The sequence below is a fragment of the Xiphophorus couchianus genome, chromosome 3 (assembly GCF_001444195.1).
Source record: "Xiphophorus couchianus chromosome 3, X_couchianus-1.0, whole genome shotgun sequence".
Classification (NCBI taxonomy): Eukaryota; Metazoa; Chordata; class Actinopteri; order Cyprinodontiformes; family Poeciliidae; genus Xiphophorus; species Xiphophorus couchianus.
In genome coordinates, this window is record NC_040230.1 from 23,573,252 (window position 1) to 23,600,775 (window position 27,524).

Genomic DNA, 27,524 nt, shown 5'->3' on the forward strand with positions numbered 1-27,524 from the left:
AACTATCAGATCCTGACATATCTACAATAAAATACATTACATCAGTAAGAGACTAAATACTAAAATGATCACAAATATGTTTTTAGCATGATGAAATGAAAAAAAGTTTATTCTTAAATTAGAAACCATGTAAGTTTGAAGCCAAAACACAAACTTTATTCTCCAGGATGGAAAGTCAAAAAAAAAAAAAAAAAGCAGATGATCTAATAGAAAAATAACATCACTTGAAATTTCTCCAGAATGGACAAAAACTAGAGCTTGTTTTGGTCTTTTATGTCCTCTGACATACATTTAACCACCATAAGAAATAGAGCTAATAAAAACCAATCAGTTCTCCACATCCTCTCAACAGACCGTAGTGTTCAAATACAACTCTCTTTAAATAAAGGACAAATCACAAAACTTTGGGCACACTTGAGAATTGATCAGTCAGGGATGTTGGAAACAGTAACAGAGCTGCTTTAAAGTAAAAAAAATAAAAATACAAAAACAAACACCAATATTTCACATTAAAATGCCAATTCCTTAAGGCTGGGCACCAATAAAACAAATGACCACAACTTCTAATGCTTACATTCATTTCAAATACACATCAATCTTTACGATAAGTTTGGGTTTCAATGAATTAATCGGAAATAAAAATAAATCGCAAGGCAGCCACACATTTACCTGCCTCCTAAATCTGCATTGTTAAATATTAAGCAAGTAATTTAGACATCAAAGCAGCTTTAGAAGCATGATGGGAGTTTGTTTTTTAGTTTTCTATCTTAATGTACATAAAACCAGGCGAGGTTTCTCCTTAAGGGAACATTAGCTCAGTTAATTATTTAATTATCGGCCCAGAGAAACCAGCTGATTGGGTTAGAAACTAGGATCAAGTAGATCAAGTTCAGTGCAATGGAGGTCGAGTCAGGTGACATTTCTGCATCAGCCAAACGGTTATTAAGATGATCACAAAGCAGCCATTTATGAAGATGACCGCTCTCTGACTCGGCCTCACAGAAGCCTTCAGGGTTCTGGACAGTAGATGTAAATCAGGCTTAGATTTGGGCAAAACGGGTTTGTGAGTAAAGTTCACAGTGTAGCTTCAACGTTTTTTGAAACCTAAACAGAACACAATCTATAGGCATCAAATTAAAGTAACGCAAACAACTGACAGGAAGTCTTTAAATTCTCATGATGATGATGTGTTAAATATAAACTTGTAAGATCATTTACATCCCACCCACGTCGTCTCTGTCTCAGTTTGAGGGCATGAGCGGCTGACAGGCGGCACTGATGAAGACGCTGAGAAAACAAATTAAAACCAATAGACAGAAAACGCTAGAAAAGAACGGCGGAGCCGTTTGTGTGTGAGCGTGACATGCCTCACTTCTCCCACCTCAGATCTGCATCTGAGCAAACTGTAGCATAAATTAAATTGAGTGGATTCACACCTCAGTCACTGTACACTGGCCGTCTGGCATCCTGGACCTCCCGCTGCTGTGGGAGGACGGAGGGGGAGAGGCCGACGCGGCGCGGGGTGGTGCCCTGTCCTCTGGGGGCGGTCTCCGTCTGCGCGGCCAGTCCTCCCAAGGCTCCGCGTGGTCGCCGTCTCCCCGCTCTTCTTCCTCCTCCTCTTCGTCGTCGCTCCAGTCTCCGGAGGCGGACTCCTCCACGGAGGTGTGAGGGTCTGAGGACCTGGAGGGGGACGTCTCTTCCTGGTCATCATCCTGCCCCTCCCCCTCCCCACCCTCTAACCGGTCGTGAGGCGGGGCCGACCTGGGGCTGATCTGCAGCTGGGAGAGAGAGTCCTCCACCGAGGGGCTGGTACCGGGCCCTGGCTGGTCCCCGAGAGACATGGGGGGCCGGGCGGCAGCGGAGGGGGCCGGAGTGGCGGCGGGGACACCAGCGGCCTGCGGCGGAGCGCCTGCTGTCGTGGTGTCGGCGCCATCTGCAGAGTTCTCCCGACCTGCCGAGCTCAGCGCCCCGGCGACAGCATCGGTGTCCAACCGCAGCCCGGCCACGCCCTTCTTGGGAATATCAATAACGTCTCTTTTCATCTTGCGCCGGCGGCCGTGCTCGTTGCGCCGGTACTGCACCATGTTCTCCAGGTCGGCGACGTACAGGAAGCCAGCAATCAGCATCTCGGCCGTCTTCTTCCCCTTGGAGAAGGCGTCCTCCAGCTCCCGGCTCGTCCTCTCGTCGTACTGCCACCAGCCGTTGCGGCCCTCGTAGTACCAGGCGTGGTCGCTCGCCGCCCCGCTGCGGCCGCCCGCCGACGCCTTCAACTCCTCCGGAGAGAGGAGCGTGGGCCTTTCTAGGAAGTCGTCTGGCACTTCCTGCCTGCAGAGGGCACAGCGCTTGCTCTGCCAGGAAGCGCCCTTGACACACAGGAAGCAGAAGACGTGATGGCACGGCAGCTGGACGGGGTGGACACAGCTCTGCAGACAGATGGCGCACTCCGGCACGGACAGGGCGGGGGACGAGCCGTTGGAGTCAGAGCAGGACGATTCGGCGCCGCTCCCGCTGCCGCCACCTCCACCGCCACTGCCCTTCTTACTGGATGGGAGCGAGCTCACGGAGTGGTCGACCTCGCCACAGCTAGCCATCCTTATCGAGCGCTGCAGAACAGGAGACGATTAAGTTCCCCCACAATAATCAGATGTTTACATACACTGCCGCAGCTGCATTTCCATTGACAGTAAAATTGCACCAATTGGAATTACGAAAAAATTATTTGCCAAATGGAAACACGCCAATTTCAATAAAATGTTTTTGCACTACAATGGGTTGATTATTATTTTTGGCTGTATCAAAATTTGTGTATTTCAAAAAGCCGCAAAAGAAACTTTTTTCTCTTCACACGAGTCGTGATCAACAAGATGATGTTACTACAGTCTAATAACTTATCATGCAAACAAACTTCGTCATATGCAATTTTGATTGCATTTCCTATTAAAGGGAGACACCGCAATTACATAATAGTGTTTTCTCAACATGAAATATTGGCCAAGTTTAAATCCAACATTAAATCACACAAACAGGGTTCATACCATTTTCTCATGGTGAAATTAATGCACTTTTCAAGCATTTCCAAAGGGGCTTTTCAAACTTTTTCAGCACCACATGGAGATAAAAATGCACAAATAAATGAAAAAAAGAACTTTCATCAGAGTGAGCACTCTTAGGAGCAAACTATCTTTGACATATTCTTCTTCGCTAACCTTGTCAACAAGAACTTAGGAGAAAGTGAACACATGAACACTGAATGTACTTCATGCGCTTTGATCCATGGAAAACCTTCGTCTTTGTAAGTATTTATGGCGTTTGAACGACAGACGTGTTGGTTTTTAAAATAGCACATAATCTTTGAGTTTAGCGTTAACTGTATTAGCTGGTTTTCTTTCCGTTACATTTCAATTACAAAAATGTTTTTAGTGTAGCATTAAGATGTTTTTATTAGCTAGCTAAATCCATTAATTAAAAATGTTCAGTTAAGAATAGCTAGGCTTGGGTTGATACCTGTTATTAGCTGTTCGCTGACTGTCTAGCTACACATAGCCAGATGTTGTGAGGACAGCACAGAAACATTTAACTGTTGCAGTGAGTTTCTTGCAGTACTTCTGAGCATTTAGGCTCAAAAAGTCTCCAAAACAGGATGCTGCCACAGCCTACTATCACTACAGGGACAGTGTGCTCAGGGTAATTTCCAATGCCAGTTCTCCAACGACAATTTTTTTGCCTGCAGGTCAAAAAGTTAGAACCGTGGTCTAGTCTGACTAAAGCACTTTATTCCACACGTTTGCCAAATCGCCAACATGGCTTGTGGCAACTTGTACATCTTATGGTCGTAAGACATAAGACGTACAAAGACCGAATTTGTGGACTGTACAACTAGTTGGGTGACTTCTGAAGGAAATTTGCTTACAGAAGAAGAAATCCATGTACTCCACAATTTCATACTACTTTCCACTGATCTAGCACAAAAACACCTTTTGTGTTTGTTGTGATGTAACACGAGGATTACGGTAACATGTGCCTCGCTTTCACACACATGATTTTTAACACTTACCTAAAGTTGTCAATGCAGATGAATCATCGGGAGAGCTTCTGAACCTTCAAACCACCCACTGGAGAAACAAACAAACAAAAAAAATAAATAAAAACAAAACATAACAGTCAGATAAAACTTGAACAAACTAGAACATAATATCAATATTGTGGGGGGGTTTTTCACCCTACGAGGCAAAGAGGTGGATTCTTATTCTTGCATTTACAGTGAAAAACTTCACGTTAACACACTGAGCTGTGTGTAACATGAGAAGGTACTGTTCGGGAACAAAGGGATGCTCTGTTTACTGGCGACAATCAGGGGACTGTGCCACTTTTTGCTAACTTAATCTCAGCTGTCCTTATGATAGGGCCATGTGATTGAAATAATAACAGAGTTTGTTGTAACATACACATGTAACACTATATTGCGGGCAATTTGAAAAGAAAGGGTGCTTAGTCAACAAATAACAGCTGCGCAACACCGTGTCATTGTTGTGTTTAACCCCGAGAAGTTTAAACAGAGGTCACAATGTAGAGTTCAAGAGCGGTAAAAGCCTTCACATCAGTAAAAACCTGCCGTAGCTAGCCAAAGCTATCTGGGCTAAGTGGTCAGCCTCCAGTAAATAGACGGATCTCATTTGACGGGCGCTACCTTCTTCCAGCAGGGCGATATAAACAGGAGAGGGGAAAACACAAGACACCACAACGATTAAATACCCACCATGTCTTTAAAACTGTTCCCACTGGCCTTCTTCACGGTCGAAACTCGTCGTATCAGAGCCGTATGAGACGCAAGTACATCGACTTCCAACGTTGACTGGCTTTGTTTTCCTCTCAAAGGGAAGCTGAGATAATCGAGACAACGTAGCAGAGCGACCTTACGTCACTGGACGTCCAATTCATACGGTCCAATCACACGAGACGATGCATGGAAACAGAGGGTTCTTTTTTTTTTTTTTAAAGGAAAGACTAAAATAAAAAATACAGTTTTTTAAAATGGTAAGTTAATGGAAAATAAAACAAAATTAAATAGAACATATTTTGTAAAAACAAACAAAAATAACTCTGAATAATAAAACAAATAGATAAGGTTGAATTGCTCTGGGTTCTGTGACAATTAAACTAGGTATTTTAACAAAATAGGTTCTAAATACAGGATACGCTTGCTCGCTGCAATTTTCAGATTTTAACATGCAATTTTTTTTAGAAAGCTATTCATGCATTAATTTGTATTAAGCTCACGCAGAAATCTCAATAAATTATAGCCTATTGAAGAATATGGTTGTAAAGTGACAAAATCCTATTTTTTTAATATTATATATCAAATCATTCTTTACCTTATTGACATCATTTTTGGAAAGTAACGTTATAAATTCTTTTGCAGGGCACTGTGTGACCGATCTGATCTACACTCCCAAACAGTAGATGGCAGTAGTGCGCCATTAGTGTCGACGCCGACCGCCGCTTAACAGCAACGAGAAGAAGAAACCGGAGTGTTCCTGTTCGCTCGTGGCTAGAGGACGTTGGTGTCACAGAGGAGAGCGGCTCGTCCACTATTCTTATTTCCCCCAAACTAACCTCGAAGAAGAACCGAAAGGAAGATGTTTTCCCGTGCAGTGAGACCCACCGTCGGCCTGGCTCGGAGCCTGTCCACCTCCTCGCAGAACCACGCCAAGGTGGCGGTGCTGGGCGCTTCTGGCGGCATAGGCCAGCCGCTCTCCCTGCTGCTGAAGAACAGCCCCTTGGTGAGCCAGCTCTCCCTCTTCGATATCGCCCACACGCCCGGGGTGGCCGCTGACCTCAGCCACATCGAGACCAGGGCCCAGGTGAGCGGCTACATAGGCCCCGACCAGCTGGGCGCCGCTCTGAAGGGCTGCGAAGTGGTGGTTATCCCCGCCGGCGTGCCGAGGAAACCCGGTATGACCCGGGACGACCTGTTCAACACCAACGCCACCATCGTAGCTAACCTAGCGGACGCTTGCGCACGCCACTGCCCCGAGGCCATGATCTGCATCATTGCCAACCCCGTGAACTCCACCATACCCATTACGTCGGAGGTGATGAAGAAGCACGGAGTGTATAACCCCAACAGGGTGTTCGGGGTCACCACCTTGGACATTGTCAGAGCCAACACGTTTGTGGCGGAGCTCAAAGGCTTGGACCCGGCTCGGGTCAACGTCCCGGTGATTGGCGGTCACGCTGGGAAGACCATTATCCCTCTGATCTCCCAGTGCACTCCTAAGGTCGAGTTTCCTTCCGACCAGCTCACCGCCCTGACCGAGAGGATCCAGGAGGCCGGTACGGAGGTGGTGAAAGCCAAGGCGGGGGCGGGGTCCGCCACCCTGTCCATGGCGTACGCAGGTGCCCGCTTCACCTTTTCTGTCCTGGACGCCATGAACGGGAAGGAGGGTGTGGTCGAGTGCGCCTTCGTCAGGTCCGAGGAGACGGAGTGCAAGTACTTCTCCACGCCGCTGCTGCTCGGCAAGAATGGCATCGAGAAGAACCTGGGGCTGGGCAAGCTGTCTGCGTTTGAGGAGAAGCTGGTGGCCGACGCCATGGGGGAGCTGAAGGCTTCAATCAAGAAGGGCGAGGACTTTGTGGCCAAGATGAAGTAATCAGGAGCCGGTTGAGTCAAGACAACCAGCTGTGATGGATAATTTGTTCGGTCTTACAAGGCATCAGACTAACTAAAGATCCATCAGTGTTTCCTCTCTTTTTCTGTTGGCAGTTGGGTGTTTTTCTTTTATTTTGTTTGACTTTTATTCCTCTTTACCAACCACAGCTTTCTTCTGTGTGTATAATTCGTGCCCATTCTCTACCGTACTGTGATTTGTTTTTCTGTTGCTAATTTAAGTGCAGTCTGTATTTGCATAGACTTTTCTGCTGTGAGGAAGGAGGGAACGCTGTCATATGTCTACTGATGCAAAAACGGTTGTTATTACTGAAGAGCAAAATATTCACTCCACCAATAAACAGATTAGCTTTAAAATGCTTCCTTTCCTTTATCTTTCTTGCATAATAATGGTTTAAAAAAGTGAGAAGGAATTTACGCAGGGCCGGACTATAGCAAGGACTTACCAGGGGCAGAAACCTGGGGACCCAAAATACATGTATTCATAGAACTAATGTGTTGCTAAAGAGGTGTTATACACGGTTGAAAAGCTCAAAACACTGAGATTTTTATGTACATAATCTGATCATGAGTGAATTAAAACATTTGAAATGATTCGAGAATGTTGTCACAAACCTAATGTGCGTCAGTGACTGCGCTTTGTCGCCACACACAGGCCTGGGGTGGCTACTGTAACATTTTGCATTTTTTATTTTTATGGGTTCTAGAAATAATTCCTTTAACAGTTAAGTTTTGTTTTTGTGGTCTTTTTTCAAAGTATTAACAGAGAAGAAAAGGAGAAAACGTCCCAAAGTCAGAACATCTAATAGCCTACTTTTATGGGATATCTGCTATGCCCTGCAGCATGCCAGGTTATGAAGACATTTTAAGAAAGTACAAAAACAAAGATGAATTCACGAGAAGGTTTACTGTTATAAAAGGCATGAAAACCACTAAGTCAATGTGTACCTTTCAATCTGTTGCATACATAGACTGGTATAGATGGGGTACCAAAAACTGGGCTCATTTTCTTTTAAATCCAGCACTGAGGGTGGTAGCCAAAACTGGGGTCCCAAATCAGCAAGATATGAACTAGAGTTTTTTGGAAATTCAGCTAAATAATTATAAATCACATCTGCATTGATCACATGAAGACGTATACAAACAGTACCTAAAAAAAGATCTGGCAAATGTATCATATTTTTACATTATTTCACTCCACCATAGTGGAAACAAATTCTCAACCAGAGGTCATGGTCACAAATCAGAAACTGAACAGCTTTAGGAGCCACAGTTTTATGATATGTGCTCACTCTCTTTTGCTCAACCACTCAATGAATCAACAATTTACACATTTAACTTTTAATATCTAAAGCTGCTGAAATTTACAATGACTAATCATAAATTATTTCTTGGAATTTACACTAGTTGATTATTAAACATGGCAGGCTATCAACCACTTTATGACACCGCTAGATAACACAGAACCATGTTTGTTTCCAGTTTCTCAACAAGCTAACTCTGGACTGTCCCAGCAGTTCTTAGGTGATTAACATTGTTGCTAATCAGCTAAGAACTAATCAGGGTTTATGGAGCTGGACAAACAACACGCACAAATAGAAACCATTACAGCTTTATTTTACATACAGTTTGTTTTTTTTGTTCTGGTTGATGAGCTTTATTTGGAGCACAGAATCTATTTACACAAAAGGAGGGGAGAAAAAAAAAAGTGCTCCAGAAGCTTTAGCACTTCTTTGGATAAACTTTGTTTTCATCCCAGATGTACATATTTCAGTTTTGGACACGGCACTCAGCTTTCCCTACATGTGTCAGTATGAAGCTGGCAAGAGCTAATACTCATATTTTTGTTCTTTACAAAATTTGCACCAGATAGATCTACACAACAAGTACAACAATAATAATAAACTGTTCTACACACAGTCTCTTGCAGAAGTATTTACGCACTTTGAACTTTTTTTTTTACATTTTGCCGAGTCACCAGCACAAACGTCCAGATATTTCATTTGGATTTTAAGGGACAGCCCAACAAGTGGTGAATAGTTGTGAAGTAAAAGGTAATGTGCTAAAAATGTTTAACTTTGGTCACATCCAACCAGAGCACCTTTTACCACAGATGTGTTCTGTACCTAACATGGCTAAAGGTTTGTGGTAAACAGGACTCCTCATTGCTTTGCTTCAACAAGTGTTTTCTTCTTGACACTCATCCATTAAGATACATTTTTGGATTTACCTTTGTCCTCTTGACTGCGTCTTAGATTTATGTTCTCCTTTTCTGATAGGACACCCAAGATATGGGTGTCCTATCAGTTAACATGGACACCCATATCTTGGTAGATTTGCAGTGGTGCTATACTTCTAATTTTATGATGGCAAACTAAACAGCATGTCATGTGATTTTTAAAGCTTGGTTTACTGTTTTTGTAACCTAACACTCCTTTAAAAGCCTCTACGACTTTATTCCTGACCTGCTTGCTGTGCTCTTTGTTCACTAATGTTCTCTAACAAACTTTATTATAACCTATTCCTGTGTTATAATCAGATTAAGTTATGAAAACCTTGAGTTTATTTACAAATCAGGTGACATCTGAAAGTAATACATTGTTTTGGACAATATCTTGTCCAAAGAAATGTATTGTTGCTTATGGACAAAGCAACAATTGGAGACTGATGTGTCACATCAGTCACAAATATGTGACTGATTTCTAATATATGCGACTGATGTCACACATATTAGATTAAAGGGGTTGAATGCAAGTCGCACTATTCAAATTTTTATTTGTAGAAAAAAGATAAAATTATAGATTTTCTTTTCATTTCACAATTTGAACCACTTTCTGTTGTTCTGGTACATAAAATCTCTGTAAAATACATTGAAGTTTATGGCTGTAAAGCAATAATAAAAAAAAAAAAGTTCAGTGGATGTAAATGCTTTTGCAAAGCACTGTGACGCTGTAAAATCAATCTACATTTGGAACCAAAGATACACATCGTTGTACCAAAGCTCCATTAAATAACCGTATGAACAAGCACATATGTCTCCATCTTAGTCAGTTTGTCTGACAGTCCTCTGCAGTCGCAGAGTGTTCCCAGTTTCCAGACAGCAGTGTCTCCGTAAAGCTTTCACGTGAGACACTTTGAACGGTGATGCAGTTTTTGAGATCAAAAGGGCTTATTACAGTCCATGAATAACGCTGATGTAATAAGGTCTGTTGAAACCATACAAGTAGCAGCAACACCCCTGTAAGGCGGGGTCAAAAAGGGGAGAGATAGTGGGTGGGGGCAGGGGGAAGGAAGGGTTGGGATGTCATGGAGCAGGAAGGAAGGGGAGACAACCAGAGGGGTTGGGGTCGGTCGTCCTCTGTCCCCAGCTTTATTGCACGAGGCCGTCTTCAGGAGAGATTGTCTGTGAGTCGTGGCCTCTCCGGTGTCGGGTCTCCGTTTTGTTCCTGTTATCAGAGTCTTCCCGTTCACCCGCATCCCTGTCCCGCTCCCGCTTCCTCTCCCTCCGTCCCTCCTGGCTCTCCTTGTCCTTACGGTTGTTGCGATTCCTCCTCTCTTTTCGGTCGGACTTCCTCCGTGTTCCTGAAAACCGAGGAAATTTGACAAGGGAGACGATTAGTGTCGTTCAGTTGAGTTCATTGCTAGTCATACTGAAGTTATTTGTTGATAGGAATTTTATCAGGATAAAAGTCATAAATTCCTCAGTGCATAAATTTGGTCTTATTAAAGAATAAAAAGGAAATGTCTCGCAGTTAAAACCAGAGCGTTTACATACACTGTAATTGCAACCAAGAGTAAACACTATGGGAATGTTCAGCCACCATACTGCTAAGGAAGAATCAGGTTCTGTTGCTTTCAGATGAATAAACATCTCAAAACATCAGACAGGAAGTTAGAATTTGGGCACAAGTGGTTCTTCCAAATTCACAACACAGTTCTTAGCTTAGATATTTGTGGCCAGATTTGTGTAAGCAATGTGGCTGTTAAACCTGATTCAATTAGGCCAGTTCTGCCTGGAGGAACAGACCCAAAGGTCCGCAAACTATTGTGGACATCTTGGAAACCAAACATGTTTTGCCCAACGTATAAAGTTTAAAAGACAATCTTAAGAAAATGTATTTCAACTTCTGAATGTAAAGAAAACAAAAAACAAAACAAAATATATATATATATATATAAAACAGAAGAAACTCTGCTAATCTCTGATTACATAAATCAGGAGAAATTTGGTCATATTTATTCTTAGGCAGCAAGTGAAAAATCTCATCTTTTACACAGTATTTGTTTAAATCTGATTTTAATTGTAAATCCCAATATGAATTTATATGAACATAAAGTCATATTTCATGTCATATGAATTTAATAAATCTTAAATAAAATTCCCGTAACTGCAGGAACCACAAAAACAGACTGAAACCCAGTCCTAACTCCGAATCAGGATCACTGTTTATTTTTTTTACCACTAGGTGTCAGTCTTTGTCAAGAAGTAGCTGCTCCGCTGTCAGCCTGTCAGCTATTGTGGCACTCTGCATGTGATGAGCAGACCTTTGTCGAAAATAGAAAGCCTTTAAATAACACCCCCTCAAACCTCCAACCCATCACCCCCAATTTTATCTGTTCTTGCAACACTGTCTCATAAACAAAAGTGGGAGTTTTTGGAATGCTGAAGGTTTTATCTCTGCCTGAGCCGTGGTTATTAATGATAATAACAAGATATACCCTCAGGGAGGTTGGAGACGGGACCTACGAGTGAAAGCAGAGGAGGCCCTTTCCTGTTGTTGTACGGGTGGCGCTCATGTGTGAGTGGAACGGAGCAGCACGGCCTGCTGTTGGCCGCCTGTTTGGGGATTGTGAAACTGCTGAAGTAGGCAGTGGGCTCAGACACAGGGAGAGAGAAAAAGAGAGATCTGTCTCTCCTGTCTGCAAGCTTTTTTTTAGGATCCCGCCTCACCCCCTACACGCATTAATCAAGGCAGGTCTCTGGTTGGACCTGAAACCAGGTCCGACTTAAGCCTTTTACACTGGTGTTACAAGAGTCTCCCTAACTAGTGTGCAACGTTTCCTGCTAGACTTTCTGAGGAGAAAAGAGGCCTTGAGATGGAAACGGGGACACAACAATGTTCAAGTGTTGACTGCAACAGATGGCTTGTTTTCAGTACAGCAGAAGTGATAGCAAAGGGAGCCGGTTTCATGGATGGATGAGCCGATGGATAGATGGATGGACGGGGTAATCTGGTCCACTGACTCATCCAGGGTATGCCCTCATCCTCTATAAACACAGGAAGTCCCCTTCGCTCTCATTGTTTTCTCTGTCCTGACACTATAACTATTTACAAGTTCAGTGGATTAGTCATACTGTAGCCCCAGTGCTTTTGTTGAACCAGAGCAGAAACCTAATCCATGCCAGTGTTGAGATGATTAGCAGAGTGTTTATCAAGCCAACATGCATTTGGTTTGCTGGAACAGTTTCCGACAGGCTAAACGTAAACTGTGAGTGGACGTGCGGATAACGGTCCGTGAATGGGACACCTGTGTTGTTTTACAACATTTACCATAGACACTCTCAAATTTCCATTTGCTATGAGTTGCTATCAAAAACCTAAAGTTACAGAGAGCTCGGCTTGTTCAAAAATAATAAAAAAAATCTTTATTTTTCGCTCGAAGGTTGAAGTTTGGGATAATTAATTTTCTTGGAACCAATGTCTGTCTCACAGGACTTATGTCTGCTTAATGATTAGGTGGCAATGGTGGAAGGAGTTCGATTCTGCGGATGAAGCAAGACACTTCATCCACCTTGCATCACCAGCTTGTGAATGTGTGCATGAATGGGAATGACTGATTTCATTGTAAAGCGTCTGTACATTGCATTAGTGCAAAAAGTTGTGAACAAGTTGTCTTGGTCATGCGTAATAGTAGGATAGCTTGCGAGATGTGGTCACTGATCTGGTCTGTTGTGGTGACAAAAGATCTGATCCAAAGTTAGTCAATTTACTGGTTTGTACCTAATGACCCTTAACCTATAAGGTCATGAGATGTGGACTGTAACTGAAAGAGCTGAAAGGCTGAAAGGAACGCCCTCAGTACGGTGGTTGGATGAAGAGCGAATGTAAGCAGCTTGAGGTGGAATCACTGCTTCTCAGCACTGGAAGGAATTGGTTTGGTTCAAGGATATGATCTTTGGAGGTTTTCCGTGCAAGTAGCACTCGGAGAAGACAGTGGGACAGAATTTGCTGGAGGGTCTATAAGTCTCTTCTGACCTGGAAACACCTTGGGAGGAATAAATCCACAATCCATTTTTTTATTGACGTGAAAAAATCGATATGCAAAGAAAATGGCAAAATTCCAAGTGAAATGTCTGCTCCTAAATTTTATTTGTAGACATCCACAGTTTTTTTTGACAACACAGTTGATAAGTGTTTAGGATTGAATTTATTCCTGAGGCAGATTTTTGAGTGATCAGGATAGGATGGTTTTAGGCTATGGTCAGATATGTTTTGGTCAAGATGGACAATGTTGATAATGAAAAGGGAAGGGTCTGATAACAGAGTCTTTAGGTACCCCTAGTTTGACAGAAGCTGTATTCGGAGTGTTATCAAATGTAACAAACTGCTTCCTGTTAGATAAATAGTACTTAAATCAGGAAGGAGTTGTACTGGTCATACCAGGTAGGGGATAACAAGAGATGTCTGAAAAAAAACCCCTGATTGGTCCAAAGTTTTGAAGTAAGAAGTAAAACAGTGTGTGGGACAGTGTGCTCACACAGAACAAGCCAGTGCTGTGGTTCTCTCAGAAATGATGAATACCAGTTGCAAGAACATGTTGCATTTTATTTTCTTGTTTCCCCACATAAGTTTGTCTGTAACAGCAGCTTGTAGAAATCAAACACAAAGACACAAAGAAAAGCTGCAGTGAAAAGAAACACTCAGGGAGGTAATAACTGAAAAACCATCATGTTGTGTGTCGCTGACAGACAGAGAATGTTCAGATGGATATTTAAAGAGACACTGTGGGTTTTATGTTGTTACATCCTCTGTGGCAGCCGTTCAGTCGGTGGGGGAGCTTTTGGCGGGAGACAGACCGGGATTAAAGGCCTTGGGCTGTCCCATAAGTGGAATGCCTGCTGCATGGCTGCCAGGATGTCACCGTGGGGGTTGTGGTGTGAGTAATGCTCACTCACTCAGACATATACATACATACATGCTGAGTGGATGACTGGCGGTAGCTTGTATAGCTATATGTTTCTCAGTGTGTCTTTTTCTGCATGTGTTGAGCCCTGTAGACAGACAAATGGTCCATCTGGCTACAGAGACCTGGAAGGTGAAGCTTAGTACCACTGAAGGAGAAATTAGTCAGAAATCATTTGAGGGAAGACAAAAGAGGATGTGTGGGTATGTGTATTCATATTCAGTGGATTGTGATGAAGCTCAACTGGATGTCAGAGCTGACAGATCTGCACATAAAGGCCTGTGGGATGTCAGCAGGAGGCTTGAGAGGATCCTTATTATAGCTGTTGATTAACTATGCAAAATGAGATACTCAGCAGTTTATATAAAGATTAATGAAATACTACAGATGTCTGATTTTTCAGATTGTTTCATGAGTTCATTCTCAACTTTCTCAAACCGCATATCACTCAGCAAGAGGTATGCAAAGTAAATACAGAAACAGTATCACCAATACTAATCCCAATCCCAATATCAATACCAATACCAATATGCTCAAGTATGACATATCATCAAGATACTAACTTTTAAGAGTTTTTGTGTTTTTTTTCTTTGGAATTATTTTGATAATATCTGAGACAGATTTTAGATAAAGTTTAATAGATGGCTACAAAATACTTTATAACAAAACACAATAAACAGAAACAATAGAAGAACAAAAGAAATATTATCAATATTTTGGATCAGTCTGCTCACTTCTAGTGCTTTGATGCGGAAATGTCTAATAATTGAATTCCCCCTTTTCTGTTGGTTTCAAAACCACAAACTCCATCAAGGGACCAGCGGTACATTTATTTTCTTCTTGTGAAACAAAAAAGAATGTACAGAATTGTAAAATAAGGTGTCAAAGAAAACTTGAAGTTGGTATCACTAGGGAAAGCCTGATTGGTGCACCTCTAAAGAAGTAATAGGAATAAAAAATGCATAAAAAAGGAGAAGAAGATGTGAAAAAAAAACATTTGCCAACTACAGGAAGAGGAAAAGGAGACGCAGGCTGTGGGAAGGGGGGGGAGGAATATAGAAGCTAAAGGAGAAAGCACAAAAAGAGGAAGAAGGGAAGAAGGATGTGTCAGTGTTGGAGGGCTGCTGGAGGATTACTGGGGCTCTCTGAGGTCAGGCCACTGACCCCTTAGCGTGTGCAGAACGTAAACACCGAGGAGAGGATGCACCAAGGCAGATAATTAGCCTCCATTCACTGTGGAGTCTCTTGGAGATCAGGCAACTGAGTAATCATGAGGGTAGCACTGATAAGCGCGGTCTGCTCTCTCCGTCTCACTCTGGTTGCATCAGTTTCAGTCAAATCCAAATTAAAGTCCCAGGTCTCGGTCTGAGTGAATCAACGTGCCACTGCAAAGCTGATGGCTTTCCTCGGCGTGTGTCTGCATGAAGGTCATGTGTGTGAAGGGATGTGCATTGAGATGCTGACAGACAGTGATTAAATGCGAGACTGAGGTTACATTTCCCAGTCCAACTCGTATCAGCTCTAGAGCGCTGGAATTTGAGCGTCTAGAAGCGTGTGCAGTTGTCTGGCCTGTTTAAAGCACACACAGCCTAGCTTTAGCTGGGCATATATATCCTGCTATTGTGTGTGTGTGTAGGGGTGTATGGAGCAAATTATTGTGTGTGTATTAGCAGCTGTGGGGATAACCCAATACTGATCCCCTGGTCGCCTCGTGCCTCCCAAGAGGAGGATGTTGATGTTGAGCTCGCTGTCTCTGCTCCAGAGCCAACTGCTTTTTGCCGCATCACACACACACACACACACGCACACCCCAACACACACCCATACAAGCACAAGCACAGTGTTTGCTCTGTAAGTGCGAGGCCCCAAGGGACTGGATCTCAGCCTCCTACCCTGACTGCAATTTGTCATGTAAAACTGCAGAACCCCCAGAGAAAAAAAACCCACAACGAGCCGTAGCCAACAACCGACCACCTCGGTACCCACAATTGCACCAAACTCCCCACCCCCCAAAAACGTTCAAGTGGTTGTAAAAGTGCCGCAGGCTGCAGATTTCAAAAAGACAAGCCTTGTCTGAAAGCAGTTTTCACACTGTTCATAAGAAATCATCACGCTATTCCCTGTTTACTGAGAGCACAGAGAGAGACTTTCACTGTTTCAAACCTAAAGTGGGGCCTGGAGGGGAAAAAACCCCCCACAAACTATACAAGGTGAATATTGCAACATCCTGCAATGGGCACCCCTCGTTTGTGCTCCCCCCGCTGTTCTGACTGCAGCCACAATGACAGTGGTCTGAGTAAACAGTCAGAGTCCTGAGCGGAAGACAGGCTTATTCTGGTTGTACAAACTGAAGCAGACAAACTGGAATGCATAGAGCTGAAACTGAGCCATGTATTCCAAACACAGCATTGGCAGTGAACCTGAAGGATTGGGAGCCATTACCACTGGCTGGATTGGTGGCTTTAATCGATACGTACAGCTTTTAGCGTCACATTGGCCCGAAGGGTTCTTTAATGAGGAGAGAGAAACAGCGAGGAGGTTTTATTTACCTGGACATCTCTTTTTCTTGACCAGACACTCTTTGACCTCAGAGATCTCTGGGCAGGGATTGCCAAACGGAGATGGATACTGCAGGACCTGCCTTGTGCGGGTCTCCTGGCCCCGTCTGAAGCCGCAGGTTCTGCCCGACCGAGAGCAGGGGCTCCACTCACTCCACTCGCCCACCTCACAGTGCACTAACAGAGGAAACGCGGAAAGGGAGAGGTGACAGTGAGGACTAAGTTGGTCTCCGTTTCTTAAGCACAAAGTATATTCATTCATCTAAAACATTTTCACATATTGAATGTGCTTTAAGGAGATTTGGCATTGGCACTGGCAATTCACTATTCTTTGATCTAAGCCACTCCATTCAGCTTTCTTTCAGCATTACCCTGGATGCATATGGAACGTTATGTCTTCCAACAATGGCTGTACTTTCTCCATTCTTTCATAAAGGCCAGATTTATGTAGTACACAACACAAGCCCCCCGATGACATATTCTCCTACCTGAGCGGTAGATCTATACCGCCCCTCCACAGTTACCTCTCCTTGCTTAGCTTGTCAGTTTAGGTTGACAACCATGTCTTAGTGCATTTATACACATACGACTAGACTGAAATTATTAGTTAGAACTTAATTAGAACCTAGGTAATCAGTGCATATACTTTTTTTTAGAAGTATCTGAGTAAAGGTGGCAAATATGTTGAAAACCATGTATTATGTTTCCCAATCAGGCACTATTATTGTGGTTGTTTATGCCCAGTCTCAATAAAAGACGCAGGTGCATCTCAATAAATTAACAATTATATTTGTTTCAGTAAAAAGTTCATTAATTTGACTGATATTTTCAAACCTTTATTTCTGATGATTATGATAATTTTCCACTTAAAGTTGATGAAAACTCGACATTTAAGATTTGAATATAACATACGGTAACACCAACAGGAAACACTATCAAAAAAATTGGGGCTTAATGTTGGATCAGTCTGAAGCCTGTAAAATCTGAAAAGTATATTTAATACCTGCTTACATTTAGCTGTTTTGCTGTTTTGGTTCTTTTGGGCCGAGAAATTAACCTTTTCTTAACCCAAATTCCAATTCACTGTGGTTTATGTTTTGTAGTTAAACATAATTGTGGATGAAAACACAAAAAAAATCTTATTTGATGCAAATTACAGACCAAATACTTGGAAAGAATCTCCATAAGGTATGCTTTGGCCTTTAGGGATTTTGACTTGCTCTTGGTATTTGCTATCTTTTTGATTTAATTTTTTACTTGAAATTACAAAATCTTCACAGATTAATGTATAAAAAGAGGAAAGGAAGCAAACTTAATATTTGTTAATGCTACTTTATGGAGATGGGGTGACATAAAGTAAATCTGTGTTTAGTTACTGTCACTAAGCATACATATACTTTACAAATTTGTAAATTCAGCCCATCGTTTATGTTCCTTTTATATTGCCCAGTTATTGAAGACAGTTTTGGACTGTTATTCGTGCAGATGCGCTAACCCTCTCACTCCGGATTTACCTTGTGGTGTGCACTCCATTAGTTTGTCATTGGGCTCATAGTCATCAGGACAGATATGGTGGCACCTTCCATTCAGCTGATAAAGGCCAGGCCGGCACCGGTTGCATGTGTCACTGTTCACACACGATTCACACTCCGCAGAACATCCTGCAGGCACAGTCACACCACTGAGCTCAGCAAACCTCAAGAAATTCCCACTAATTTTCCCAGAAGCCTTGAAAAAAGTAAAAAATGAGACACTCACTGAGAACGCACTCCCTCTGTGCGTCACTGTGGACCATGCCTACAGGGCAGCTGTCCAGGCACTTGCCCAGGTGAAGGTAAAACCCCATTCGGCAGCGCGTGCAGAAGTTCTTGTTAAAGCACGAGTCACACTCTGACTTGCACTCTGATGAAAAAAACAAAACAAAACACCATCAATGATTATTAAAACATCCGTAGGTAAGTTGATGTTTCGTAGGTTGATGTAGGTAGGTTGATGTTTCGTAGGTTGATGTAGGTAGGTTGATGTTTCGTAGGTTGATGGCTGGCTGTAGCAAGGAAGCAAGTTTTCTCAGTACATTTCTTCATATTGCCATGTTGGAGTAGTCTTAGAAGTAAATTAGAGCGAATGCCACTGGTGTAACTCAAATCTGAAATGCCTACAGAAGTGTTCGTAGTACTTGAACATTTCCTCACATCACTACCAAATATAGAGTGATGTGGTCACGATCATGTGAAGTATTAGTTTACCAGTTATTGGACACCTGATGGCAATTGGTTGCACTGGATTTACTTAGAGTAAACAGAGCTGAATAAAAATGCAAACTATAAAATTTCAGCAAACTTCATCATACTCCTTTTCAGACTCACAGTCACCGAATAAGTGGTGTATTTACATGTATTTGAGTATGTAAATTTGATAGTAAGGTATTGTATTTACACTTAGAAACATGAAAGTCTTTTTTATTAATCATCATAATGTTCAATATCTAATGTGACAAAATGTAAAAAAAAAAGAAAAAAGCTTGGGGTTTGTTTAATGATTATACTATCCCTTTTACATAAAAAACATAAAAGAAAATCCAGCACAATATTATCATTCAGTCAAAGTTGGGTTTAGACTTCAGCTAAAGCACTCCATTGTGTTTCTCTCAATTTGTTGCTAGCTTTTTACTCACTCGTACACGTGTTTCTCTCAGGGGACCGGGTGCCGTAAAAGCCAGCAGGACAGGAAGTCATGCACACCCCGATCTGTTTCATCCCGATCCTCTCCAAATGCATGAAGAGACGAGGCTTGCAGGACAGACAGCCATTGTAGTCCGAGCAGGTCAGGCAGCCACTCTGCTGGCACCCCGAGCTGCCACCAGTCATTACTGTAGACAGAAACAGACAACTTTCATCATGATAAATGAAACACTAAGATTATATCTGAGAAAAGTGCAGCTCCCGGGGTTAGACCAGCCACATGGCAACTTGTTGATTGGTTTTACAAGTTCTATGACAGGCAAAATGTGTCATAATTCAGTCTCACACTTTCAGATGCAGTTGATGCTGGCCTATTGAAAAATGCATGACAGGGTAAGTCCTGATTTTGTCAAACATCAAATAGTTTTAGTCAAAACTGAAATAAAAAAATAAATGGTCTTTGAACGCCCCTAACCAGACAAAAAATTACAGTGATGATAGTTAACTTAATCAGAACATAATCAGGCATCACAGCTATTAGCTGTAGACACTTTAAGCATTTGACATACCGAGCTGAGTAAAACATCGCAAACAGAACATCTGCATAAACTCATTTGTTTAATGTATATATGGCATTTCTAAGCTATGTTTCAAAAAATATATTCAAGTCTTTCCGAAATGACACTACTGTGCACATGAGACCCCTCTGCATTTCAGCCTTAAACACTGCATCAAACCTATATAACAAAATAAAGACATATTGGTGGATTATTTGTTGGACAGCTGCCTTTAGTAAACAAATAGAATAAATGGACTGAACCTTACTATGGATTTTCTAATCATACTGACCAGTCAAATCAACCCTGCAACAGAGTTTGATTCACAAAGCCACAGTGTTCATACTCTCATACATTGATCAGCTGAGCAGTAAGCAAAATTAGGGCTAAGTGCCTTGCTCAGTGGCACATCGATATGTGTTAGGGAGAAGCTGAAGTTAAAACCACAACTCCCCTACTTTGTTAGAGCCACCACTAAAAACATGCAGTTTCTTCAACATCTGCATCTCTTAAGTCTGTAACAAGGACTCATGAATCGAGCTTTATCTGTTGTTTTCAACATAAACATCAGAAGAATGAACAATAATTAGCAAAAAAAGCTGAATGTCAAACACTTCACTATGGGTGTTATTTACGCAGTCATGCACACCTCGAACTCTTACATCAACAATTGGACATAATAGTTTATTCACGTCGACAGCAGCTTTTAGACCTCTGTCTTAAAATTTCAACCTTGCGTCGAACAGATCAGTGTAGGTGCTACAAGTTATGTCATAAAATCAGGCTGAGTACATCGATCATGCAGGTCACGCCGTGCATAATGCAGCATTTCAGCAGTAGCTAGCATTACAGTAATGGTTTCCTCTGTTGTTTTCTCTTTACCTCAAGGAACATCCCAAACCTTAGATGTCAAAATAACTAAGCCAGGTTCAGATAAATTACGGAGTAAAAGGAAGTCCACAGATCTTTTTCATATTAGATAGGAAAGCCTTTTATTGGTGTCAATAAGGTATACCAAGATCAAAAAATGTTATGATTTTAAAACAATTGAACCTTTATGTCATATCCATCCTTTGATTTGATGCCACAGAAAGAGTCAAAGGAAACACAGAGGGACACACAAACCCTCATCCCTTCTCATCTCATAAGGGCTATTTTCCTAAAAGTCCTATGGGACAATCAAGATGTTTTAGGTAAATGTGAGATGGGCCTTTTACCTTCGTTATGGTCAGCGGTTTTTTCGCCTATAACCTCTCTCAAAAATGTTAATTTTCCTCAGTCAGTCTGTCACTGTAATATGATGAACACTGACACTATCTGATATATGTGAGGTCTGAAGTTGTTTTAATGTTGTTCTGGATTCTGTTGCGACCTCCTGGACTCATCATCCAGGTGCTCTTGGAGTATTTTGGTATGTGGGCCATTCCCGAGAAGCTTCCTACTGTACTTTCACTTCACGCCATGATGAATCTGCACATGAGTCCCTCAAAAGTAAGCTCAAGCCAAATCCAAAAAACAAATCTCAGCCTTTCCTTTAATATTTGCATCTACAGATGCGTCCAATCAGAGCCACCTGCAGCATCATATTATGTGCTAGAACTGCAAAAAATACTTCTCCCATTTCATGTTACTTGACCTAGTTGAGGTAATTCTCCATCCCCATCCCTAAGGATGTTTATAAGGTACAGCAGTGCATCATGGTAGGGTTAGGATTAGGGTTTGGTTTTCCTCCGTCATCCTAGCATCACATGGAAATGCCTTATAAACTTTGTGTATTTCTCAATTCAGGCCTTAGCTGCCAGTTCATCATAGATCATAGAAACTTTGTTTGAAATATCTTGTCTGTCTTTACAAGAGCCGTCCACTGGCTGACTTGCATTCCTGCTAAGCTGCTCAGAGACAGGAATTCAGCCAGGCTAGACCTCAACTAGTCTGCCTGCATCTCTGTAGCGCACCAAGGAAGATGAATACATGGGAAATGAGCAGGTTTTCATCTTTGTTTGAATTATGAAATGACAGAAGAAACACTTAAGCAATTGTGTTAGAGGGGCATTATATGAAACATGTAAACCTATTTATCTAGGATTGTTCACATATTGATGTTTAATCTTATATTTTATTCATATCTGGAAGATAAAGTGATCTAACCACATTTCAACAACAACAATGAACCTCCTTTTATTCACAAAACATGTTTTTCTATCTTAGGAATAACTTTAAGATCCCCCAAAAAATTTAGGATTTGTAAATGTCTGAAATAACTTCAATGAGACACTTATTGCAGCGATAACAGGTCTGAAGTTTGCACCTCAATGAGATTGAGGTCTTGATTTCGATTCAGTCCAGCTCTACTATTTCTTAATTTGGGTCAGTTTTTATTTTTTTTACACATGGTTCCCACATTTTATAAAACCATGCGCTAATGTGATAAAATTCATGGTGGACTATGTGACGGCAAACGGTCCAGGTCCTGCTGCAGCAAAACATCCCCAAACCATCACACTTACACCTCTACTTTGTTTGTGGCAACATCTGATGTCCAGATGTTTGACTTCCAATTAGTCCTCATCAGAAATACATATTTTGGAAAAAAGATATCACAAAAAGTTTTTGATTTGTTTTTTCTTCAGTCTTGTTATGGTTTATTCATCCTACTTGGGTTATTCTGCATTGCTATAGTTCATTTTAAGTGTCCAAACGTGTCACAAAAATGAGTTTTTTCACATGAGTGAAAAAACTCTCTTCTACATTGTATCATGCAAACATCACCAATGACACACACAGATACCCCCCCCCCCGTCCCACACACACACACACACACTGCTTACGCCCAGAATTAAAATAGTTTTTGTAGGCATCATCATCATCATTGCACACCGGAAGTTTGTGGCTTGGGTTCTGTCTACTGCTTGGCAATCCTGCTCTGTTAACTGAGAGGTCATTGACTCTTCTTTGAGTCCTATCCCCCTTTTTGTCCCTCCTGGTCTGTACTCATTCCCCAAAGCAATCGCTCCAACCTCCCTAAAAGTGTAGGATATCTGCATCTTTGAAGGGAGTTTGTGGAGATGTTAAATTAACTATTTATTGGACCATGGAAAGGTTAGGTGACTGCACTCTACTCTATGTAAGAATGAAGGTGATGTTGCTCTCTCATCTACGAAGCAGAGTCACATGGACCAAGGGATGCTTTGAAAGGCAGCTGAATGGGTTCAGACTGAAAGCACACTTCGTTTATTTGTGTTGGACAGCGGTCGCCTGACGGGTGCCTTAAGATTTGTCTTCTGCACAGAATGCCGCCAGCATAGTCTGTTCTTGAGGAAAACTATCATAAACCAAGGTTTTGTCTAGATGACCTTCCTGTTTGCATCCTGCCAACCCTGTTCAGAGGGAGGTCTTAGTGCTGGGTAGAGGAAATAAACAGCTAGGGGTCCTGAAACTTCTAAGAGTACAAAGAACGCCGCATATTTGCACACGCAACACGGTTTATGCACCTGGAACTTTTTTTTAAATGTTTGTACAGTTTCAGTCAGTAATCATTTTCATTTGGATTTTACTGATAGAGCTTCACATGGTGCACCGAAGAGCAGGCCCCGTGTTTAATTTATTCTCAGTAGAAACATTTATTGAAGAACATCAGTGACCAAACAGCAACATGAACACCAGACAGGGCAGGGAGAAGCTTAGAAAGAAATTAAAATCACAATTTGAGCAATGTTCCAATCTTTGCACTTCAGAAACACAACTTTTTACCAAGTATTTTTGGTCTAGTTTCTAGTTTAAATATCTTAGTACTCTTGAAATAGACAAAAATAACTTATAACAAATTTTTCTACAAGCAACGGGAACTTGTTTTAAGTCAATTCTTCTGTAGTATTTATAAAACGTGCTAGTTCCAGAACTTAATTGCCTTGTTATAAGTGAAATAATCATTTCTCTTTGATGAAAAAGTGATTGATACTTTTTCATCAACATTAAGAAACCATTGGTTTAAAACAAGCTTTTATATTATGCTAAAAAGTTACTTGTAAGTTAGTATAGACTTATTTTAAGTTTACTGAGAGTTTTGCACTCAGAACTAGACCAAAAATACTTGCTAAGATTTAGTTGTTTTTTTTTATTGTAGTTAGTTATTAACTACATGGTTTCTTAATGGAGACCGGCAGTAGTGGACTTCTTAAATCGGGCTTTTATGAAAGAGCAAAAAGTTAAAAGCCACAGCTGGAAGAAAGAAATAAAAAGTCCAGTTGGAAGTTTGCGGTAAGCCATGAGGGATACAGAGAACATGAGAACATCCTGCATCCACAATCCCTGTGTTTAAACTTGGTGGTGGAAGCATCATGCTGCGGAGATGCCTTTCTTCTGCAGGGACGTGAAAAGAAGCTAGAACTGTTGAGAAGATGCATGAAGCTAAATACAGGTTAATCCGGGACGAACACAAATGGTGGACTCTGAAAGACGTGAGACTAAAGTAGATGGAAGCATATTCACATGTTAGAACGGCTCAGTCAAAGTCCAAATCTAAGGGTGACTGGCAATGTGAGATGGCATTCGAAAACCAATGTTCACCAAAGATTTAGACTGAGCTCGAGCTATGTTGCAAATAAGAATGAGCAAAACTAAAAGGTTCTTGAGTGAGGGGAGCGGAATACAAATGCACTCCACACTTTTCAGTTTTTGATGGACAAGAAATAAGAAGGCATGCATAATTGGGAACAGACGAAATGAGATATGGCTAGTTGTGCACTTTTGGCACTCCACTGATGTCATTACAGAAACATTTCAAATAAGGAACTATCCCTGCTGTCCAAATCAGAGCTTTAATGTCAAATCAACTTCTCCGCCCCAGGTGGCATGGATAAAAACATCACTCCAAAGCTCTGTCACTGCAGATCACAGACAGCTTTCAGATATGCTGACAAGTGATACGTGGAATATTCCAGTTATCACTGCTCTCCTCAAGCAGAATCAGTCACAGAGCCCATCTGGAGACCCTGAGTGATGCAAAGTGCGTGGGCAGAATAGAAAAGAAAGAAAGAAAGTAAAAAAAAAAGCTTTATTTCATACTTATTTCAGAGAGGAGAGACCTGGTCAGAGCCCAAGAAATGAGACATGATGTTGGACTTCTGGGAGATAGATGGGAGAAGAAATGCCAGCAGAGCCTGGATGGAACATCTCCTCACTCCTGCTGACAGCTTTGCATTGACAGTCACAAGACGAGTTCAGATTATATGACTGCAGCCATCATCTGGAGAAATGTCTCCCAATTTAGAATAACGAGATGAACAGTGGGATATTCAACTCGTGGTGTCTGGACTGGATAAAGTTTTTTTGCCTGAAATTTGCTGCGCTCACCGCTAGAGAGCGACGCAGGAAGCTGGAGCTCCAGCTCAGAGCGGCAGCTGCTGGACTGCAAGTGGCTCCACACTCGTTAAATCAACCCAATTAAGTTCAATCACAAGAAAACAAAGATGATGTAACGCAGAAAGTTGTGCAAAACAGAAAACAGTCTCCAGACGGAAACGCTGCAGATTTCATTGTTAATATTGCATAAAACACAAAAGAAAGAAGACAAGACGGTGCATTTCAGACACGTCTCAAGCTTATCCAGTCCTGTCTGTTACATCGGCGGCTATATTAAGCGGGAAAAAAATATTGTTGAATGAGTTACAAGTGTAAAAACCACACAAACCGAAATAATAAGCGCTAGTCATCTGGACCTGGAGAAGGTACGAAGAAAAAAAAATAAATAATGAATGTTGGTTAAATTTACAAAAAGTTAAGTGATGATGCGGAAAAGGTTACCATAGATTTCTAAGTTAAAAACACGGACGAAAAAAAAGGAAGAATTTGAACAGCATTCCATAAAGGAATTAATAGAAATTTTTTTTTTTTTATTTCTTCCAACCATATTTTGACCTTAACGTCAGACATCACGCCGATCTACTCACCTTTGTGCTGCCGGTGCCTGGAGGTGCTGTGCGGCTGACAACCAGAGTAATCCATGCAGTTCCAGATTATCAGAACAAAGGAGATCAGTTGTAATTGCATAGTAGCCCAGAGGTGAGACTCCTAAAGCCAATGTCAATGTTCACCAAAACAAGTTGGCGTTTCTTCTTCTTTTATTTGTTGTGTAAATGTTTTCCTCCGCCTAAAGAGGTTGACGCTCGGAAAACTCCTAAACGCAGCAGGACACAGCCAAGTTGTGGGGTGTTATGTGGTGGCTGTAGCGTACCCTGGCCCAATGATGCCTGGGCCGTTTAGACTGTAACATCCTGGATAGGGTCCACATATGTGCCGAGAAAACAAGTCCTCGTTAGAGGTCCGTTATCCGTTCAGAGATGGGAAACATTTCCTTTAAAAAACGAAAAGAGAGAAAGAAAACGCGCTAAAAGGAGCAAACTCCAATTTCATTTGTTGCGCATATACGCAGAAACAGAATTAAACATCAGCATGTGAGTTTAAAAAAAAAAAAAAACATGAAAAAAGAGGTGAATAGATATGCTAGGAAGGCTTTAGTGGAACACCGAAGAAGCCTGAAAAGTTAAATCCATTCGTCCGAACTCAAAAGTAGGGAACCCTCTCCTCTCATCTGGTGGAGAGATGCGCCGTGCGTCCCTGAGTGTGTGGCTACGTTTACTGCGTCAGGCGCGCTTATTCAGCTCAGCATCACCTGGAGCACTCACAGGCGCAAGAAAAATAAATAAAGTAAAACAGACAAACAAAAAAACTCAGACAAAAAAATTTAAATCAATCTCAATCAGTATGAGGAGTCATTAAAACTGATCTCCCAGCAGAGAGTTTCGCAGTTCTTGTAAAGCCGACACCTCCTCCTGCTGCTGCTTCACCGTGTGTGAACCAAAGTAAATCTCCGCAGTTTCAGCGCGTTTCTGCTTTGCGTGCAGGACCCATTCACTCCCTTGATGACTTCAGCCTTCTGCTCACTCTCTCTCTCTCTCTCTCTCTCTCTCTCTCTCTCTCTCTCTTTCTCTTGTCTCTCTCTCTCCTCTCTCTATGAGCTCTAAAGTTTATTTAGAGGGCATGCCCCCCGCGTCAGAGAGAGAGAGAGGGAGACGCACTGAACGGATTCAGATGCCCGCTGTGCTTTCTCTTATTCCTCCTTTGAGTTTGTTCCTCTGGTGGTGCTCATCCGCAGTCTGAATGTGGAAACGATTGCTTGGATTATTGAACTATTTATGTTGTTCTGTCTTTAAACCAAGAGCAGCTCAGACCGATACTAACACAACATTTTACCACAGACAAAAGAAAAGAGAAAAAAAAGTAAAGGAATCAAAACTGTCTGATTATTCCTTTTAACTGAATGACGAATTGATGCTGTGAGCGGTTTATATGGACAGTGCACATCACCATTAGGAGCGCGTGTGAAAAAAAAAAGAAAAGAAAAAAGTTGTCAGCTGCACATCCGGTCAACGCGGAGTCTGCACCCCCAGCACCTGCCCCCTGAAGCTAAAGTTGGTATGTGATTCGCAGCTTCCAGTTTGGTGTTAAACACTTGACGAACTAAAAATGTTGGTAGCTATTGAATTCTGTAAAGTTTTGCTTTTAATTTAGATTTTTCTTTTCTTTTGCTGAAACAAAATCAGAGGGACTTACGTGTGTGTGTGTGTGTGTGTGGGTGTGTGTGTGTGTGTGTGTGTGTGTGTGTGTGGCTGGTTTTGATGGCTCAGAAAGGAGGGGGTTACCCACGACTACAATTATTCAACAGCTGTCTGAATGTTGCTGGGAGATTTGGGGAGCTTTGATCATACATTTGTTCGAAAAGTAATGGCGTATTTATTTGGGTTAGAGAAAAGACATCATTCTGGACAGATGCTGTGCAGGATGATGCTCTCTAAAGATGTTGGCACTCAGTGGCTTG

The 27,524-nt window shown here is 41.9% G+C and overlaps 3 protein-coding genes across 3 annotated transcripts; 1 reads left to right on the plus strand and 2 right to left on the minus strand.

Moving 5' to 3' along the window:
* Nucleotides 1–269: 269 nt before the first annotated feature.
* Nucleotides 270–4,926, minus strand: LOC114141954 (E3 ubiquitin-protein ligase rnf146-like). The gene is made up of 3 exons (XM_028012900.1): nucleotides 4,757–4,926; nucleotides 4,055–4,112; nucleotides 270–2,603 (listed from the first exon to the last, which is right to left on the minus strand). Exon 3 carries the CDS (start codon nucleotides 2,589–2,591, stop codon nucleotides 1,431–1,433), a length of 1,161 nt encoding a protein of 386 aa, XP_027868701.1. The 5' UTR covers nucleotides 2,592–2,603; nucleotides 4,055–4,112; nucleotides 4,757–4,926; the 3' UTR covers nucleotides 270–1,430.
* Nucleotides 4,927–5,498: 572 nt separating this feature from the next.
* On the plus strand, nucleotides 5,499–7,024 carry mdh2 (malate dehydrogenase 2, NAD (mitochondrial)). Its single transcript, XM_028012683.1, has one exon. It carries the CDS (start codon nucleotides 5,637–5,639, stop codon nucleotides 6,648–6,650), a length of 1,014 nt encoding a protein of 337 aa, XP_027868484.1. The 5' UTR covers nucleotides 5,499–5,636; the 3' UTR covers nucleotides 6,651–7,024.
* rspo3 (R-spondin 3) lies at nucleotides 6,875–26,591 on the minus strand. The gene is made up of 6 exons (XM_028012684.1): nucleotides 25,597–26,591; nucleotides 19,085–19,279; nucleotides 18,169–18,312; nucleotides 17,925–18,071; nucleotides 16,402–16,587; nucleotides 6,875–10,249 (listed from the first exon to the last, which is right to left on the minus strand). The coding sequence occupies exons 1-6, from the start codon at nucleotides 25,694–25,696 to the stop codon at nucleotides 10,038–10,040; spliced, it is 984 nt and encodes a 327-aa protein (XP_027868485.1). The 5' UTR covers nucleotides 25,697–26,591; the 3' UTR covers nucleotides 6,875–10,037.
* Nucleotides 26,592–27,524: the final 933 nt, after the last annotated feature.